We start from the raw sequence: 21,219 nt of genomic DNA, 5'->3' as shown, positions 1-21,219 counted from the left end.
GAAGTATAGCTGATGTTTGAACTATCTATAAATGTTAATTATTATCATAAATTTTATTTTTTTCATTTCAGGACCAAACTCAAACCAGAGAAGAAGAGGCAGACAAACATATACAAGGTTTCAAACATTAGAACTAGAAAAAGAATTCAAATTCAATAGGTACCTCACGAGACGGAGACGAATAGAACTTTCTCATATGTTGTGTTTGACTGAAAGACAAATTAAAATTTGGTTTCAAAATAGAAGAATGAAAGAAAAGAAAGAACTACAAGCAATAAAAGAAATAAACGATCAGAATAAATCTCCAGAAAAAAATGCTAAACCGGTATCACCTGTGTCTTCAGGCGATGCATCAAGCTGAGAAATTATGTGTTCTTAGGTTCCTACCTCCACGGACTGAAGAGCTCATTCCCGAACATCCGGTATTTCCTACACAAGAAGACTGAAACGAGAACTTTTACTTAAATTATACGTTTATCAGTAGAAAAATTAGAATTATTATTTCACATTATAGGATGACGGATACTGGAGCCCGACATTTGGTACTGCCCTAATAAACGAGAATGGACTACCTATTAACGAGAATTTACGTGAATACGAAAGCGTTTCCAAGTGGCCTGCCATTTAAAATGGCGGATGCAAGTACAGTGGAGATATCATTTACTTTTACAAATCTTTTCATTTATCATCGCTATCGTCGCAAATGTTCATCGTCATAAATGTTTATAGTGCTATTATGTGTATATTTTCATGTATGTACATTAACTTGTTGAATTTATATATAAAAATATACTGCTCAAAATAATGTACTTTACATGTGAAAATTTCATGTTTGCTTTATATAAATCCGAATTCAAAGTTCGAAACATAATTTGATACGACTGAATTTTCTTGCCGTAAATTATAGTGCAATATAGGAGAAAAAATACATTTACATGTTTTGTATTAGTATAATTACTTTTCGAACAAAAATCAGAAAGTTGGAAGGAAAATTCAGATTAAATATAAGCAGTTTCTGCGATAGAGGTTACAATACTGCATTGTCCCTTTTCCACGGCTTTGATATATATGTTTTCATTTCATAAAATGTATAATTTAAATTCATAATTTAAAGGACTCAAATTAATTTCCATAGAAGACGAGTAAAGAGGGAATGATAACCATGATTTAGCTGTTTGATGTAGCTGAATTAGAATAAAGTACTTAATTTGTTTTAAACATTTATGCTGCTAATTCTGTAAACCTAACTGCAATATGCAAAGAGCAAGTTCTTATCGACTCTCTTGATAGTTTTGATCTTTTGATTTTGCCATTTGGTTAGGATTTTTCCGTTTAGAATATTCCTCGGAGTTTAGTATTTTTGTTATTTTATCTTTTTCTTATACGTTTCTAATAAATAAAAATACAAATTTAAGCAGTTAATTCCAGGGAAACTTCTGAAATACATGGAGCTTATTTTATAAATAAATAAATAACAGTATTTATTGTTTAAACTCAAAACAAAAGTAAGAATGGAATGGCGATAGATTATCCTGTGACAATTGACTGGAGTGAGCCAATAAAATAAGTTATAACCACTAATGTATTAGATAAAAAAACTACCATTTTGTGTGGTCCTCGCAGTATTGATATATGTTGTTGTATTGAACTAAATTATGACAAATTTTAAATCAATAATATTAATAATGTATAATCATGAACGATCTCTACTTCAACTTCTGAAACGGTAAATCTCTATACTTGTGAATTTTTCTATAGGTCGTATTATTACAATTAACAGTTTTTCTACAAAGAGAAATGATGAGCTGTAAAAGATTAACAATTGAAAATAATATTTTTATGCGGTAACGTATACATATGGCTTCATCTTGCAGTTAGGTTTTCAGACACAGCAACATTTACAAAAAATATGTAGATACCTGATAAATAGTTATATCGAAGCTTTTTAGTTTATTTAATTTGTCACACCAGTCATGATGACTGAATTTTTCCTCAGGTTTTAATTTTGCGTTTTTACATTTGATTTTATATATATGTGTATTTTTTCATCACTCTTAGGTGCTACAATGTAGATTGAAACTGCCTTTCAACATCTGTATTTTATTTTGCTCTGATGTCGTTTCATTTATAGGCATTCAAACCCTACCGGTCACATATTCAGTTAGAAAAAAAAATGTCATCATTTTTATTTCTAAAAGATGTAAACCTTTTCACTTATTTTTTTCCCATTACCATTATTTCTTATTCTTAAAACCTAAAATTCACAACCCTCAACACATCCAATAAGTCAGCTTCATTTCATGTGATACATTAATCTATAAAAGTAAAAAGTATTCACGATAATATCTGAATAGAAACTATCTTACAACTAACATATTCTTTAATTGACAAATATTTTTTTACAGTTAGCCAATCAACACCATTGCATCCTATTTTAAAAGAATTGGACTAAATTTTTCGTAGTGCGTTAAATCATATAATATCTCGGATCAAATTCCCACACACATTTCGAATGTCTAATTTTGATGTTCACTCATTTTTTTGTATCTTAAAAATATCAGAAAAATAAGTAATTAACAATGCAACTCTTTTCAAATATTTCCCTAGAAACGAGATGATATTTTATTATTTACCTTTATAAGATAGGCAGATATCCCTTAATTTTAAAACTATGTATTTATACTTTCACAACGAGAATATTAGAATTAGAAAAGAAACAAATTCCAAGTTTTGATTATGTTTTATCCTTGTAAAAATTAATTGTTTTTATGTTTTTCGATGGTATACATGTAGTTAGTTGTCAGATCATTATGAGTGTGAAGAGCATTTGGGCATCCAACTTTTACAGCATTCGAGCAAACTCATTTTAAGTATTCGAACACACGATTGTCAAGTATTCAAGCACCTGAGCTGTACACCATTTTATCAACAGAATTCTAACGACAAGAAGAGAAACCTAATATACGTTGTCACTTTGCAATCGATCAATTAGCAAAACAACAAAAAGGTTAGAAAATAATAAGACCAAAAAGACCCTAGTAGGAACATTTTTTAAGCCTATATAAAGTTTTAAATATCAAATATTAACATAAATGTTGATACTTTGAGAATTGATTGAACGCAGATTTTGCTAATTGTAATTAGTATAATACATATCTTTAACAAATTTTGCTACGTCACATGTTTTCAAATATTATAAAACGCATTCAGTTGTTACGACATTTATTTGTAAGCAGTTATTACAGTTTCTCATATGCTCTTCATGCTTAGTGTATTTTACATTTGTGTATTTCTCAACACTTTACAATAGTTGCTATCTACATATTTAGAAGCTAGTCAGAGCCTAGGTTGTTATGTAAAACTGTATAATTAAAGCCATTTATAGAAAATCATTTCAGAAAGCAGACATCTCTGTTTAAATAATGGTTGAGAGCAACTTCTTTTAAAATTTTGGAATTTGGAAGTTACAAAAAAAAACTAAAATGAAAAATATTTCTTCCTTTGATTTAGTGCCAAACACTTATTCTACTTCCAAATCATTTAACTTAATGATAATTTTCGAGTACTTTTCCGAAATCAGTTTCTGGAAACAGTAACAACATTCTCAAATTGTTTTTTTTTAAAGTAAAACATGCGCAATTACAAATGCACTAATTTCATCCCATATTCTTCTTTGACATACACTAGAAAATGTTAATTCAAAAGAAAATGTACAGTTGTTCCCTAAGAAACAACAAAATATGATTTTCTTATGGTAATTTTTGCTATCACTTGTTCCTTATCTTTCAATAGACATAATATTGTATGTTTATTTTCATTTCGCATTATCCTATATATATATGTATATGTCATATTTGTTTTTCTTGAGATAATACCTTTTTATTAAACGATGGGGTAAATGAACATCATGTTCTACAATTGTATATTTATGTATCACTGTAAGTTAGTCTTTTTTTGAAAACCATAACGAGAAACGCAATAAATGACTATTGTTGATTTTTTATATAAAATATATGTGTTTATTCATTTTTGTCAAATTAATGAACGTGTTGGTCCAAGTAGTTATCAAAGGTATCAGGCTTTTAATTTAATACGCCAGACGCACGTTTCGTCTTCATACGACTCATCAGTGACGCTCAGATCAACATAGTTAGAAAGCCAGAACAAGTACAAAGTTGTAGAGCATTGAAGACCCAAAATACCAAAACGTTGTCCAAATACTGATAAGGTAATCTATGCATGGGATAAGAAAATCCTTAGTATTTCGAATAATCCATACTTTTGCAAACAGTAAATTTATAAAATGACCATATAATTGCTATTCATGTCAACACCGAGGTGCTGATTACTGGACTGGTGATTCCCTCGGGGACGAAACGTTCACCAGCAGTGGGATCGACCCAGTGGTGTAAATAGTTATCAAAGGTACCAGGCTTATAATTTTTTACGCCAAACGCGCGTTTCGTCTTCATAAGACTGATCAGTGACTCTTAGACAAAACAAGTACAACGTTGAAGACCTTGAGGACCCAAGTGCATTCATTATCATACCAATTTTATTTCGCGGTTGTCTTCAGAGATCTTAACATTTTTTTTCAATGTGATTAAAATACATATCTCGTGTCCCAGCTTTGTTTAAAAGACTCTTAAAACTTATAACGTATCGGTTTTAAGACACCTTTGGATCCTCTAGTTGAGTCTGATTAATACACACCTTCACAAATTTGAAAGCTCAACTGTCATTGGTTGATGACAAGAACATAAAGAAAAACGGAGCTTTGTTAAATCTCGAACATATGATCTGTATTTTAAACAGATTGACACATTTGTGAATAACAGCACTCATAACAATGAAAAAAACCATTTGAGACGCGTAATTTCCAACAGAAGTACCAGTACAAGGGCCCATCACACAAAAGTAAAAAGAAAAACGGATTGAAACTCCATTTTCAAACAAATTGGACAATATACATATTTTTTATGTACTAGTTAGTTAGAATATTAGGGCTAAAATACTAAAATACTATGATATAGAACGAAATGTTTAGATAAAGATATAGACAACTTAGAAATAATGCAAACGAATATTATACTTGTTTTTGTTATCATGATCAGTGCATTTATCGAACAGAGAACACGAGAGAAAAAAACATAAGTCGTATTTTACGACATATAAAAGTGAGAAAGTGTTGGGTTTTGTACACGAGACACAACTTACATAATATTATAGGGCTTCATGGCATTTACTGTGTTTTCTACAAAGCAAACATACTCAAGATGCAGTCAAGTGAGATACAAAATAGAGTATTAATCCAATTAATCCCACAATCTTGAAAAGTGAAAAAATAAGAAAAACACATTAACGTTGAAAATAAGATAAAATGGGTATAACTAAATTAAAGCAACAGTAGTATACTGCTGTTATGGCAATGTTAAATATAACATCTATACACAAACAAATCAGAACGGAATACATATGGTCCAGATTGCCTCTTTCAGATAAAAATAGTTCGATAACTTACGAATCTCTACAGAAAACTATTTAGATCATGATTTTTCATTCGTATTTATTTGTATTCCCTCCACTGTGATACCAACCAACCTTATAGCTCAATTTGTTTTATTGTATTCACTAGAAAAGTAAAATAACAAAAATACCGAACTCAGAGGAAAATTAAGAACGGACTTTCTGTAATCAAATGGCAAAATTAAAAGCCCAAACACATCAAACAAATGGATTACAACTTTCTTATACCTGACTTGGTACTGGCATTTTCTTTAGAAGAAAATGGCGGATTAAACCTGGTTTTATAGCAAGCTTAACATCTCATCTTGAGGATACTTTAAAGTTACATTTTGTCTTAAATTAGAAGGATTGGTGCTCAGTCAGTATAATCTGAACTGGTCCATATATACATTATAGCATATTAATCTCGTCAAAAGTCCATAATTGATAAATATTTAAAGGATCATTTTCATTCTTTGTAACACTGTAGCATCACAACTGCTGGTGGAGTATTTTAACCCGATGGTAATATCAGCTTAGAAGTAAGTTCTCCGGGTTTGACATGATTTATCTTTGTAGGTCGCATCGCTCTTCCTCTGTTCCGGTACGGACATATTTTTGGCCTTCGTACATTTTCCATTGACTGTTTCCGATGAAGGACATCCCACATTTGGACTTCAAAATAAAATTTCGTTTCGTTTTTGTCAGACGGCATATTGCTTGATTTGGTCTTTTTATTTCATATCATTTCGATAAAACTGCCAATTAAAGCAATACGTATTGTCATTTATTTTTTTGATTTTTCAGATATTTACATAAGTTTGGTGGTAGATATGCATTTAAATGGGGGAAACTGCACACTTTTCAATATACAGAAAGAAAAACTTTCCGGAACCTGGAAAAATATTTCGCGTGAAAATATATACACTATTTGTTCAAAAAAGAATACAAGTTGTACTATAGCACGAACACGTTAAATGGTATCGACTGTGTGGTATTTGTAAAAAATCATCAATATTGACGAAACATCTACAGTAAGGTTATAAATAGAACACCTAAAAAATAAGATTTATGAATTAATAATAAAATAACATATATGTATGAGCATTCACAAAAAATGACTACCTGCAAAACGAAATGTTGAATATATATAGATATAAATTTCTGAAGGCACATGGGTTTTTTTTCATGCCTGTACGATTCAATGCTCTTCAACTTCATAATTTGTTTAGCCTTTGATTATTTTTATTCAAGCGTCATTGATGAGTATTTTGTAGACAAACCTAGGATTAGACCTTCAAAATTGTAAACCTTGTATCTTTGATAAGTTATCTCACCTGGTACAGTACGAAACAAATTCATTCAGCACTGATATCAAGAAAGGTACATAATGGCACTTACTTATATACAATATACATAAACGTATCATCATATGCTCTTTTTTGCAAGTTGTCTAAAATTAATGATATTTTGTATGTGGCGAATGGCGGTAATATGTTAATGCTCTGTTATATTTTGAACTAACACAACAATCTTACATAGACTAACACAGTGCAAACTAAGGGGAATTGTAAGCATTCTGATAAACGGTTCGTAGACAATGGTATAACCAGCCTTGTAGTCAGTCCTGTACTGACATGATAAGTTATAGATACTCGAGCGCTACATTCGAGTCTGGTGTAGAAGGGCATACTTCTTAGGTTGGTATATTTTATGGTTAATTTGTTTGTAATATGGATACAACGTTAAACGGTCAGTGCATACAATTGAAATACATAGTGGCAATTTTATCCATATTGGCTTCTTATATGATAATTAACATAACAAAAAGTAGATATTGACATTACAGAGTCGGTATACACTGAATTTAAATACAAATTAAAAGTTCTTTTTAGCATAAATAATTCGAAACGTAATTATGGCATACTTACTTATAAGCCTGATGTCTTTGATATTTCTGAAGCAAGTTTTGTTGCGGATGATACCACACGCCTGATGAAATGGTCACATTATCTAAATCATTTGCAACTGTTTTTAAAGTGTGTTAATCCCGCTAAACTCTCAGATCTTTTTACTCACGTGTATAGATGGCCGTAGCAAAAGTAAACTATCAAAATACCAAAACCCCATGGACAATTTAAATCGGAAAGTTATTTAATTTATTTTGTTATTTAATGGCAAAATAAAAAGTTCTATCACATCAAACGAACGGGAAAAAACCCTGTCATATTTCTTATGTAAAGATGGTTGAGTAAACCTGTTTTATAGCTAAGTAGACGTTTCACTTGCATGACAGTCGCATACAATTCCATTATAGTGGCAGGAACAGTTGAGAAAAACCAAACAAACATAACAGGTAAAATGTTGAATATAGGGGTAAAGCAGGCAACATTGTATTATGATTTTTAAACACCGTAAAACAAAACAATATGTCAGCAAAGAAAAACAAAATTGCAAATAGATAAAACATATGATCAGAAATGAAACAGTAGAAAAAAAAAAAAAAATACCACAACGCAACTTATTGGCGGAATTAATGAGTACCGATCGTCGCCTAAATGAAGTTACCAAAAATGAACTTTACAGTTAAGGTACACAAGTTACATAGACAAATAAAAGAACACTATAACACTTAATTAAAATGACAAACAATAAGCAAGACAAACACTTTTTTATACACGTACTTTGCAGTGTTCCTCATCTACTGATTTAATCATTTCAAAAAAGTATTGCGTAGACGAAACGAACATTTTTACGTGCTGTATTATACGACTGGTATTTTTGTAATTTTTAGTACGGAGGAAGTTAAAACGCCGAACATATATTGGTAATATCTAGTGGCAATAAGTTTAGTCTTGGCTTTTATTATGCTAACTGGAAGTTAATATATTACTTTATCATTTGAATCAGGAATTTACTTGGATGATTGTCACTCTTTAAGGGGAAAATTTCAATATCCCAGGGTCAATATTTTCCAGGGCAACGTCGATGAATTCAATTAAAATTTGGTTTTTGGAAGAGATATCTTAAACCATTAACCTTATTTTTCCTGGAAGAGGGAATCAATATTGACATAATCTACGGAAATTTAGGATATTAGAAAACTTTGGTTTCCGGGTTTGTTTTCACTCATATCTTATAATGTGGTTACATTATTTATTATTTGTTTAATACCACTTTTCGTGGAATTCGTTGGTATAGGTGTTCCACGAATTTCAGTGTTGAAGGAAGTACTAGTATGAGATATGCTGGTTAACCACGAAATTAAATATGTCACGAAAGTACAACTTTTCTTCAATCAACAAAATTTTACAGGCGGAAATAAATAAATCCACAGTATATTTAATAAGACAGTTGGCTTAGTTCTACCTTACGTGACTAGGTTAGGGGTTGAGGTCAACAGATATAAATATAAGAAATTGAGCTGTGATACAGCTTTAATATACGTCCCTAAAGCCCTGGTCACAACGAACCCACAACAAATCTATGCAGCGCCACGACATGAAATTTGGTCAAATCGACGGTCATCTGTGGTCGTCGTACGACAATCGCACGACAGTAGCACGATATTTTTAGCATCGTGGCGCTGTCGTGTGTCGTGGGACGAAAATTGGACATGTACCTTTTTTGCTCTACGATTTTTTGTCGTGTCACTGTCTTATGGCTGTCGTGGAAGTGTCTAACAACCGTCGTGTGACTATCGTGCGATAATCACATTGTCGTGAGTATCAACATAAACCGTTTTAATCAAACAATTGTCGCACGACTGTCGTACGACAATCTCAGGACTGTCGCAAGGCACTCGTGATACAGTCGCACGATTGTCTCACGAATACCAAATCTCGTACGATGCTCGCACAACATTGATTGTCTGTCGTACGACAGTGTTACGTTCGTCGACCAACATATTTTCGGGTTATTTAGAAGAATACAATTCGGCGAGAATGAATGTTTGGAAAAACATACCGTCTACCGTTTAAAGAGGATGGCTATTCCATCAGAACGATTATGCTTGGCCCTGCTGAAGAGGCGCCTTCCAAGACTCCAACAAGGGCAACATATGGTTCTTTAAGCGTTGATTCGGGCCCGTGAACAGTAAAGGAACCAGCAAAACGCCCGACGTTGGTTGGCAAGCCATGGATCGAACGGCGCCTGATGTTTGAACAGTATAGTACACTGATGCAAGAGTTGGAGCGGGAATCTGCCAGTGATTTCGTTGGATTCATACAGATGGAGCCTGGCATGTTTCAAGAGCTTTCTCTGAAAGTCGCATCACAGTGGCACAACAGTCGTACGACAGTGGAACGACAGTGACACAACAGTGACACGATAGTAACACGCGCATTCCATGACATGAAAACCAAAAAAAATAGCCCCAAACAACTCACGATTGTCGTACGATTATCGCACGACTGTCACACGACCGACTTGCGACAAAACCACGACAGAACAATTACAATTCTTTTTTTCTGTCTTGTACCCATCGTGGAGCCATCGTGGACATGTCGTAGCTGATGTGACCACTCGAAATATTTTTTTGACATTTATGCACGACAACTATTTTATAGATCTTTCACGACAAAAAAATCGTACGGCCAGGGCTTCATCAAACTACGTGCTCACAAAATCATAATCAGTAAGTTGCCGAAAATGTTTGTTTTGACCAAATCGATTAAAAATATTCAAATGATTTTGAAAACTATATACATATTTGAAAGGTCCGATCTACTTTAGGAATTTTGGTCCTCAATGCTTTCAACTTCGTACTTTATTTGGCCGTTTAAACTTTTTTGGATTCGAGCGTCACTGATGAGTCTTTTGTAGACGAAACGTGCTTTGGGAGTGTATATTTCTTGTCCGTTAGTATAATTCAACGATACATTCATAAAAGTCATATTGCACAGTTTAATATTCTTTCGAACAGAGTTATCGAGAAAATAAATTAAAAAATATGGATCAAAGATCTCAAAGAGTTCAAGATGCGTTAACTATAAGACTTAAATTAAAGTTTCAATACAGGAGGATTTTCAATGTATTGAAATTAAACCGTCTTGTGCTTTTAAAGAATTACTAGAACACACCCGCGAAATCGCGGGGAAATAGAGCGTATGTAAACTTTAAAAAAAAATATATTGACTGGAGAATTTCAGGGGAGGTATCAAAAGTCAAAGGTACTTAGGGACTGGGCACATTTTTTTGCCCTCCCCCTATTTTCCAAATACCGATTTTTATACCTTCTGTTTTAATAGTATAGATATGCATGTTCATAGAGTACAGAAAAACAGAAGGTATAAAAATCGGTATTTGGAAAATAGGGGGAGGGCAAAAAAATGTGCCAAGTCCCTAAGTACCTTTGACTTTTGATACCTCTCCTGAAATTCTCTGTATAGGAATTAAAGTATATTTTATCCCAAAATAACCCAAACTGAATGATCATAAGAATGGATGATAAATGCGACTATACATGTTACCTATAGGACACAGAGGCATGATGATTAATTTATTGTGGAAGGAGGAGAAGCGACACACAAAATGAGGTCTTCTCGTTTAATAGTATAGATATAAAAACTTGACCATAAATAACAGACAATTGGCAAGAAGTAACTTTCAAAGTGTTTTTTTTTAATTAATAGGCTATAAAGGAAGAAAGGCAATTACAAACAAATGATCAAGCAAGACATTAAGAATAAGAGCATGATGACAACAGTTTGTAAATTTGACATAGAAAAAGTGCTTTTTGGCAAACAACAAGTAAACTGTACAGAAGAATGCAATATTGTTTCCACTTGTTGTTTCGCGATACAATTGTTTTAAGCTCAATAGATAGCGTTGCTCATTATGAAGAACATAAACAATATTATTGATGTATTGTTCCAGATTTAGTTTGTATTCATTCATGTCGACCTATTTTGTTAGATTTTCTAACCTTGTACAATGGAAAATATTGTTTTCATGATTTGCTTATATCATCAAAGTTATGTCTTAATTGTTTGAATATTTTCAAAGAAAATGTTTTTTTAGTCAATCATGTGTTTAATCTTTCTAAAAGAAAAAATGAAAACATCTCGCAAAGTTCTTTAGTTTCACATGCAGATATAAGATGACTCAATAACCCACATATCAGTGAGTGCTTGCATGTCAACTATTCCAGTGAATTTGAGATGAAGGATACTGCGATACTCGAAGGTCTGTTTCATATCTTGATCTCATCTTCGATTTTACATATATACTAAAGTCTGTTAAAAAACGTGATTATTTCTTTTATTTTCCGATTGTCAACTCCCCAATTTTCTGCAGTAACAACCGGCCCCATTGTGTGTGGTAGTATCTCAGTTGATTCGTTACGCTCGTTCAAACTATATGCACTCCATTACCGACGGTGTGCTGTACTTGCACAAAAACTGCTCTAACAAAGTAAAAAGAAAAACAACTGAAACTGACACAACATAAATTTTAAATTTACCATGACGCATTTATTGATCAACAAGACATACCTTTGTCTCAACTCAATGGCGCCATTTTTTGCGATGATAAGGTTTTTTTTTTTTTTATCATAATAGTCGTTTTATCTGGGAGTTTCATATTGAGTCATATACCCAACTGTGACGTTTGGAAGTGTGTGGATTTGCATGGTGAGTGTTGCATGTTAAAAACAAGACGCATACCATATAGACGTAACCTGTCTTGCTTCTTTTGAAGTTCCTGTGATTCCCTTAATTTTTGATTTGTTACTCTGATTTTCCGTCTTAATCTATTTATGAGATTGAACTTGGTACACTACTGTTGCTGGGGAGTTTGATGCGACTGTCATATAAAAGAGGTTTCGCTAGCTATAAAAACAGGTTTAATCTACCTTTTCTACATAAGAACAAAGTCAGGCATATAAAGTTGTTATCTATTCATTTGATGTGTTTCAGCTTTTGAGTTTGCCATTTGATTAGGGACTTTCATTTTTGAATTTTCCTTGGAGTTATTTTAGTAGTTTTGGGATTTTACTTTTTCCAAAAGATTTGTATTGGATGTATCAATGATATTTTATTTGGCGCAGTCTTTAGATTTCTTTGTAGTTATTTGTGGCATTTTTTTTTTTAACTTTTCGTCGTTCTTCATATTTTGTCATGGCATTGTCCGCTTCTGTTGACTCATGAGTTTCGATTTTCCCCGAGTGTCGTTCGCCATTTCCTTTAGGATGTATTCTTCTGCCGTTTGAGCCTCGTTGAAATCTCGTTTTGGAATTATTTCCAAAACATGTGATACAAGTGGAAAATATCAATGACTTCTAAAAACATTATAATCAAACATAACTCTGTGAAAAATTTAGTATTTACAATGAATAGGTTTTGAGTAATCCAGTTTTCAAAATTTACGACCAATCAAGTCAGTCTTATGAGCTAAAATTTTGAGACAATGGGTGAGGGTACAAAAAATGATTTTACAAGAGTCATGTACATCCCATACCATTTTTGTCTTTTCAAATTTCTTATATATGTATTTTTTCAATCATTTATAAAAAAAATGTTGAAATAATTTGCAGTTTGTTCCTAAAACTGAGAAAAATCACAAATTTACAAAATTTGCAGCATAGTTAATTTGACACAAAAAAAAGCATCACAATATGATTAAACTTTCTTAGATTAACACCTACCTATAGTTTTTTAAAGTTAAATTTATTCAGATCGATTCACTTCATCTTTATTGAAATTATAAAAAAAAATAATTGTGGAACTGTGATTATTTTCACGATAATAGCCCGAAAATAGGTAAACATTGATGAAAGATGGGAATATCATTAAAATTTGGTATTTGAAAGGGCCGTAGCAAAAAAGGAAGTGCACCATCACATGATTTGTTTTTCACTAATTATTTTTTACAGTCATGTTAACCCTAAAATCAGGTTAAGAAAAAAAGTTTAATTCTAGACATTTTTGGCCCCTCAGAGGTGTACATCCTTAACAAGAGTTGTCTTGGTAACAGAAATACATTTAGTGAAACTATTTAAGTCACTCGTGACGATATTGTGTATGGATTAGAATTGTGGAGGGTGAAAGATCACGACCAAACATACTATCTGTATTCCATATCAAAAAGACCACAAGACGTTTTCAAATCTTTAAGCCTGAAAATATTAAAGTAGAACCTTTTCACCAGATGCCAACAAGAAGATATAGCCAGCACTATAATGATCAGATACTGGAGACTGATTGGTCAGATCCTACGGAGAGAGAAAAAGGATATTACAAATACTGTACTCCACTGGACCAAAGAAGGTAGACGAAAGGGAGGAATGTCTAGAATAACACATAGGCGAACTGTAGAGGCAGAAGCAATGGCAACATCAACAAACATCAGGCATTATACAGAAAATTACTAACGACCGACAAAAGTAGAAGGAAAGAAATTGAGACAATTGTGTTATTCTCTTTTTAAATGATCGCACTAAGTTTACAGGCCTGAGGCAATAATGTAGGTGTAAGTTCAGAATACATCATCATTGATAACGTACAGGTTATTTTGGTTGTAGCTGGAATGATGGTGATTGAGGGTGAGAATTTTTTACTTTTTTTTGCATTCAAAGGACCTTGAGTAGACAGATCATCGTCCACACATTTCATTGCTACGGATACATATGCTGGGACTATATGTTTATGGACAACTGACAATCGTAGTTTATTAAGATTGGTGTCAGTGCACCTACCATGTGCCATGTGTGGGATTCGAACTCACAATATCTGTGTTGACTGGTAAATGATCATTATCGCACCGCGGGTAAATGTTTGTTTCGGTTGGCTAAAAGTGACGCGGTGACCCCTATTAATCCGTAGGGGGGTAGTATAATTTCATAGGTGGTTCATGACGACACGTCTACTATAAACAGTTACGTCATCTATTAATGTTTTGTGTTTCATTATTTATTTTTCAAAAAACGCAGCAGAAAAAGTCAAGAGTGCGATAAATTCGTTATACGGTTAACCTCTAACTCTCAACGGTCCATAGAGGGTGAATAAAATCCATAGGTGATTCGGCCTCCGGCCTCACCTCCTATGGATTTTACTTACCCTTTATGGATCCGGATTTATTATAGTTCGACTAATTAAACTTCTCTTCCATCGAGAGCCCTTTTTGTTAACGAAAGATTCATAGATTTGGAACATTGTCGTTTTTCACACACTTCGATAGCAGTTCAGATGTTGTGTGTTTAACAGGAATGCATTTGTTTTACCTTGGTTGTAAATTAATGGTCGTTCCTTGAAATGAATAGGAATATTCTTATTATGCATTCACTTATTTGCTTTCTGATTTAAAGGTTTACGAACAGCTAATTTGCAAAAAATACAGTATGTATTATATATAATCACAAAAGGAGTCGATGCATATTGGTCTGTGTTAAGGATGTTCTTAGGTGATCAAAGGTAAAATTAAATTAATCAAGAATTCAAAATTGATACTTTAAGCTGGAAAATTATTAGTTAAGGATCAAAATAAGCTAAAAATATTGATAGGTCATCGAGCTCCTTTTCAAGAGATTTGATTTATAAAATATGGCGGGAAAAGGCTGACTTGGACTTTTACCTTTTATTTGCATTGGTATTATTTGGGTCTCAAATCAAAAGGAAGAAAATCAAGAATCTGCTAAAATTTTGTTAAATGGCCTTTTAAGAGCTATTCTAAAGTCTTATGTTAAAAGATAAATAGGTGTTATAGGGCAACATATTTTACCTTGTATCGTATGGAAAAACACCAAGGAGTCCGAATAATTGACACTTATTCCAAAACCTCACCTAAGTTTATCCTTAAAACATACGCTAGCAGAGGTAAATAATTTGTTTTTAAAGTTACACAAGTATATATAATAACCCATGGCAGTTTTCGGGTTTTAATTTTTTTCAACTAAGTTTTTGATTGGCCTTCAAACTGTTTTGATTCGAGTACCACTGAAATTTGGTATGTATAGTCGAGGCGCGCGTCTGTCGTAACTAATAATATATGCCTTGATTTTTACACCAGTTTAGACGAATAAGTTTATAAAATAATGCACAGTCATACCCAAACGGGGTTGAAGGCATACATAAATCAATTAAATAAGTTTACAATACATCCTAAAAATAAAAGAATAAACATTATATACATATGTATCTACCATGCAGTTGTTGAGGCCATCCTTCTCGGAGACCATGACTGTTTAACAAATGGAGCAGCATACTGCATAATTGACGAACACGAAAGACATGAAGCCAACTTATCAAAATTATCTATATGATCTATATTAGGCTAAGTATTTTTTTAACTGTCTGTATCAAATCTTCATTTTTTTGGTGTGTTGCATTGTCGTTTGGTTTTTGTTGCACTTTTGGTTTTCTGTTGTTTCGTTGTTTTCCTCTTATATTTAATGTGTTTCCCTCAGTGATAGTTTGTAACCTGAATTTGTTTTATCTAAATCGATTTATGACTTACTTTCAAAAAGCGGTATACCACTGTTGCCTTTATTTGTACATATAAATATAAATGTTCTTCCTCGTCTATTTAATATTTAATATATATATATATAGGGGTTAATGTTGCAATGAAGTCATTTTGATACAAAAATGCAAATTTTACATTTATTTGTCTAGTTTTGCAATGAAGGGGATCGCTAACCAAAATGAATAAATCGGTATCTTAAAGAAAATATTTAGTATAACTTTAAATTTAATGTTGGTTTTGGTTAAGATTTGAGCATCTGTTAAAATGTTTGAAATACAAAAATACTTTACCTATAAAAAAGAAGATGTGGTATGATTGTCAATGAGACAACTATCCACAAAAGACCAAAAAAAGCTTCTCAATGATCAAAATGACACAGACATTAACAACTATAGGTCACCGTACGGCCTTCAACAATGGGCAAAACCCATACCGCATACTTATTTTTATGTCAGGAGACAAGTAGCAAACTTTATTTTGGGTCCAATACAAGCTCGAAATTAAGATATGAAAATAACACATTATATATTTCATGCGTCCGAGGCGTTTTATTTTTATTGACCTTCATCAGGAACGTTCAAAGTCAAATTTTATGAAAGCCAAAGATGTTTATGAACCGAAACAGTTGAAATGCTAAACGAATAAAGGTACCTAAAAATAGCCAAATCCATATTAGGTCTCCTTTGCTAATGGATTTGGAATCCTCAAAGTGTCCTTATAATTAAAAATTTGTAAACGGACATTAAAACTGTTTGTTATTTATCATGTCAGTACCGAAGTACTGACTACTGAACAGATGATACCCTCTGGAACTAATAGTCCACAAGCAGAGGTATCGACACAGTGATGTAAATAATGAAAGCAACACTTTAATCATTGATATTGTTATATTTATAAATTAACTGTTTACAAAATTTTGAATTTTTTTAAATACTAAGGCTTTTCTTCCTCAGGCATAGATTACCTTAGCTGTAATTGGCAACACTTTTAGGAATTTTGGATCTCAATGCTCTTCAACTTCGTACTTTATTTGGCATTTTTAACTTTTTTGGATTCGAGCGTCACTGATGAGTCTTTTGTAGACAAAACGCGCGTCTGGCGTATATATAAAATTTAGTCCTGGTATCTTTGATGAGTTTATTAATAATGTCCATTGTCAACTAAGAAACTATCAAAACCTTCGAAGGACCTTTTTGCCCCAGAAATTGCATGCTCAGTTTTGAAAAAGAAAATAGGCAGACACAATTTATTATTTAAATAATGACAATACTCACGCGTTATGGCGATAGGTGGATTATAAGCCTGTGGTAAAATAGTCCACTAAAAGCAACACCATATTACTGTGATTACGAAAATTTTGAAACGCTCGAGAACAAATTTTTGGATAGGCCGAGGTATAAAAAAGTTTAGCAATAAAATCAAAAATTGCTTACATAACGGAAGGGCTGTCCTAAGTCAGAACTTTACCAATTGTTTGTCCGTTCGTTGGATGTGTTTGAGCTTTGTATTTTGTCATTTGATAAAGGATTTTCCAATATAAATTCTTTTGGGGATCGGTATTTTTGTTATTTTACTTTTTACAATAAACACAAATATTTGTGGGGATACATTTTGATTCATGTAGTAGCAGTCTTATTTTCAGAACAATTATATGATACTACCAAAAAATATTAAACGAAACGAATTGAAAGTTTATCTTTAAGTATTTTTTTTAACGTAAAGTGTTTGATAATTAAAAGATTTGAGGCAATTTATTGGAAATGCAGCTCCATTTACGATAGTTGTTGATTGTAATTATAATTTTTAGTGTTGCTTGCTTTTCTTCTCAATTGAAATATTAAAAAGAAAAAGTTAAAGGTGTTTCATTTCGAATTAGTAAACATAAAGACGAAATTACCTAACAAACAACCACATTAAAAGATTTTTTTAAAAAGAACTTCAAAGTACTTTATTTAGAAAGTATTTTATCAAATGCATTGCTTACATTTGTCTTTTATCTAGTTATCTATGTCGTGTTTTCCAGGTCTGAGTTTTTAATTTTAAAGGTTATTCACTCCTATGGTATCTTGTGAATTATGATTTTCACCATGCACTATAATCGCTTGGCTACTAACCGTTATTGCATCGGACTTGTGGAAATTAATGAAAGGATATTTATGGAAGCTGTATTAAGCAAAGCCTTTCGTAACTTTGAGTTATAAATGTTTTTAAATTCTGTAGTATTTTTGGTAACTTTGACGTTTGATTCGAGCGCCATTTATGAGTTTTGTAGACAAAACGCGGGCCGGGCTAACAATATAGAGTTTTATGGTGAATATATTACCAATTAATCAAAAACTATCCCATAAAACTACTATAGAAAAAGTCCTAAAACAAATCTTCCTGCCACATTCTGTCGTCTGATATCACACAAATTCTGTTCATTTACATCTTTTCCACAATAAGAAATAACGATAGAAAAATATCAAATAAATATTTAAATAGTTTTTTATTTTTAAGTTTCCGTGTAAAATTTTAATCGCAAATATGTTTTATTTTTGCCCCTTTTCATATTGTAACGCCTCTTGTTTTCAATATTAATCATATGTATCAATATGAAATGTTTATCATGTATATTTTAGAAATAATGATGTTGTAACATGATTGACATTTTTTTATTCAACATCTTACAAGAGGAAATGCATATTCTAGAAATTTCTTAAAAATGTCAAAAATATTGTCATAGATATTACAGATATTAAAAATGACAATCGTCGGTATGAAGAAAAGTGGCGTCACAAAAGAAAGCATATTTTGAGAAATGGAAATTCATTATTCTGTCGTAATGGAAATTACTTTTTGTTTACTTTTCTTGAATTTTTATTTTCAATAAATTTACCATTTCATAATAAAATGACATGCTACACCATACAACAATAGTGATTATTTGTTTTTAAGTATATATTTGAAAACTGATTCATGATTTCTTAACGATCGGAAATTGAAAAAGACAAATTTGACACATGATCTAAGCATTAATTAATTAATCATTGTTTCCAGTTACGCGAATTAAACTATTGAATAACCTCCGTCTTAAGATTGCAACTTTTTTTGTCGTTTGTCGGATAATCAAGGTATGGTTATTTATGGGCTTCGAAATCATTTAAGACGTGTGGGGTATAGTTTTTTGTTATAAAGCTTTGATTCTTTAATTCTTGAACACAGAATTTCTGAAGGAAAATTCAACATATTTTGTTTCCATAAAATTTCAGAGGGAAAAATTGATGGAAATTTTTTATGAAAAAATCCCCAATTTAACTGTTTCGAATAAGTCTAAATCATGTCCGTCTATTTAAAGATATCCCACAGACCAACGCAAAAGATAAATGATCATAATTTCGCTCTCAACTTTAAATTTTTCACATTGTCTCTGCAATCGTTTGTTCTCCTCGCTACGCTCATAAAGTGCAATTTTTATTATTCTATTCATTTTGTATTTGTCTTGAAGTTCCTCTTCGATACCTTTCATTCTAACTTGCAACTCTTCATATGATTGTAACTTTTCGTTTAATTCTGTGTTTTATCTTTAATAGTTACGGACTTCAATTTTCAGCTCCTTAATTTTCATGTACTGTTTGTTCATTTGTTTTCTTACAATTGATTGCTGAGTTTTCAATCTGTCATATTTCTAATTTCAGTTCTTCTAAAAATTTCTCCTTTACATATTGTTCATAATTTGACTTTTCCTCTCCCTCCTCTTCAATTGTGGGCAATACAATTATTTCTATAACGTTAGATTTTGATAATTATAAAGCCAAAAATGTCGTATAAACAAAATAGTTATGGGGAAAACAAAAATAAGTTTTAAAAAAAGTACAAAGTTTTATTTTAAAAACAAGGAGATCTGGTCAATAAATCATTTATTTCTATGTAAATTTGGATTTTGAATCATTTTCATTAAACTTTATTTTGTGAAACATATACCTATCATATTCAAAGCTACATGTAAATCCACAATAAGTTATGAGTTGATCACATCTCTCGGTCAAACTGACTTCTAAGAAACGGACAAACCACAGAATAAGCATGTCATAAAAATTATAGTATATCGGGTTTCTTTTCACTCTTCTCCTAATCTGTTCATTTTGTTAAAGGAGACAGACTTATATAAGTTCTTCTTGGTTCCGAATCCCTGTATTTCTATTTGATAATTGTAATTTGTTTTATTAAAAAAAACGAATAATGTAAAAACTAAACAAGATAAAGAAGAACTTTGTTATCTACTTTTCTATATAGCAAAATGTACAATTACAAAAAATACTGAACTCCGAGGTAAAAGTCAAAACGGAAAGTCCCTTATCAAATGGCAAAATCTTAAGATCAAACACATCAAACGAATGGACAACAGCTGTCATATTCCTGACTTATTACATGCATTTTCTTGTGTAGTTGATGGTTGCTTAAACTTGGCTTTAAAGCTAGCTTAACCTCACGTTTGTATGACAGTCGTATATTGACAACGATGTGTGAAAAAAATAAAACATTCTGTGGATAATACAGCCTGCACTGTTTTGTTTCTTTTTGCATTCCATTTATATTAAAGGAGATATATTTTTAAACTAATGGAGACGATTTATATTCGCGTTATATTTTAATTCGCTCAAGTCGTAAATACGAATTATTTGCCAAAAAAATGGTTGGTATTCAGTAATTTGTACGTTACTGTCAAAGGAAACAGTACCATATATATAGTGTTGGTCTTTCATAATTTAAAAAGTGTTATTCTATTTTCAATGGCGTCTTTGCAGCTTTGTTTCGCTACAATATGGTACAAACTGCATCGAAGACAATATATATTGTTTTAAAAAAGAAAGACCATTGACGACCTCGTTTGAAGTTAATGTATTACTATACAAGAGATTTTATCTGGAGATAACGAGAATTACAAGATGTTCATATTTCAAGATTATGATTCTCATGTATATTATGCCAAGAAACTGTAAGATGCTGGTTGCACAATGTTCAGTCAGCCAAAATTGTAGAATAAACTCATCATAGATACCAGAACTAAATTCTGTATATACGCTAAACGCGCGTATGCATCACTTTGTGTTCAAAGCATGAACAAAGTCATGCCACCAAGTTATTGTCATTCAAAGTGTTAATGAGTGTGTTGTGCAATAATTTATCATAAATGAAATATTTATGGCGGTTATATGACTGAAAAATCTTGACAAAATATTGTTCTGGTATTTTAAAGATAAGACTATCCTT

General features: G+C 31.9%; 1 protein-coding gene across 1 annotated transcript in view; it reads left to right on the top strand.

The window, feature by feature from the left end:
• Window positions 1-4,026, top strand: part of LOC139511889 (homeobox protein Hox-B7-B-like) — a 33,920-nt gene extending 29,894 nt beyond the window's left edge. Inside the window, exon 2 of the mRNA XM_071299033.1 lies at window positions 72-4,026. Within this exon, the coding sequence (XP_071155134.1) occupies window positions 72-361 (290 nt within the window). The 3' untranslated portion in view covers window positions 362-4,026. The remainder of the gene's footprint in view (window positions 1-71) is intronic.
• The last annotated feature ends 17,193 nt before the right edge of the window (window positions 4,027-21,219 follow it).

Source organism: Mytilus edulis, chromosome 2 (genome assembly GCF_963676685.1).
Source record: "Mytilus edulis chromosome 2, xbMytEdul2.2, whole genome shotgun sequence".
Lineage (NCBI taxonomy): Eukaryota > Metazoa > Mollusca > Bivalvia > Mytilida > Mytilidae > Mytilus > Mytilus edulis.
This window is presented reverse-complemented; position numbering and strand designations above follow the sequence as displayed.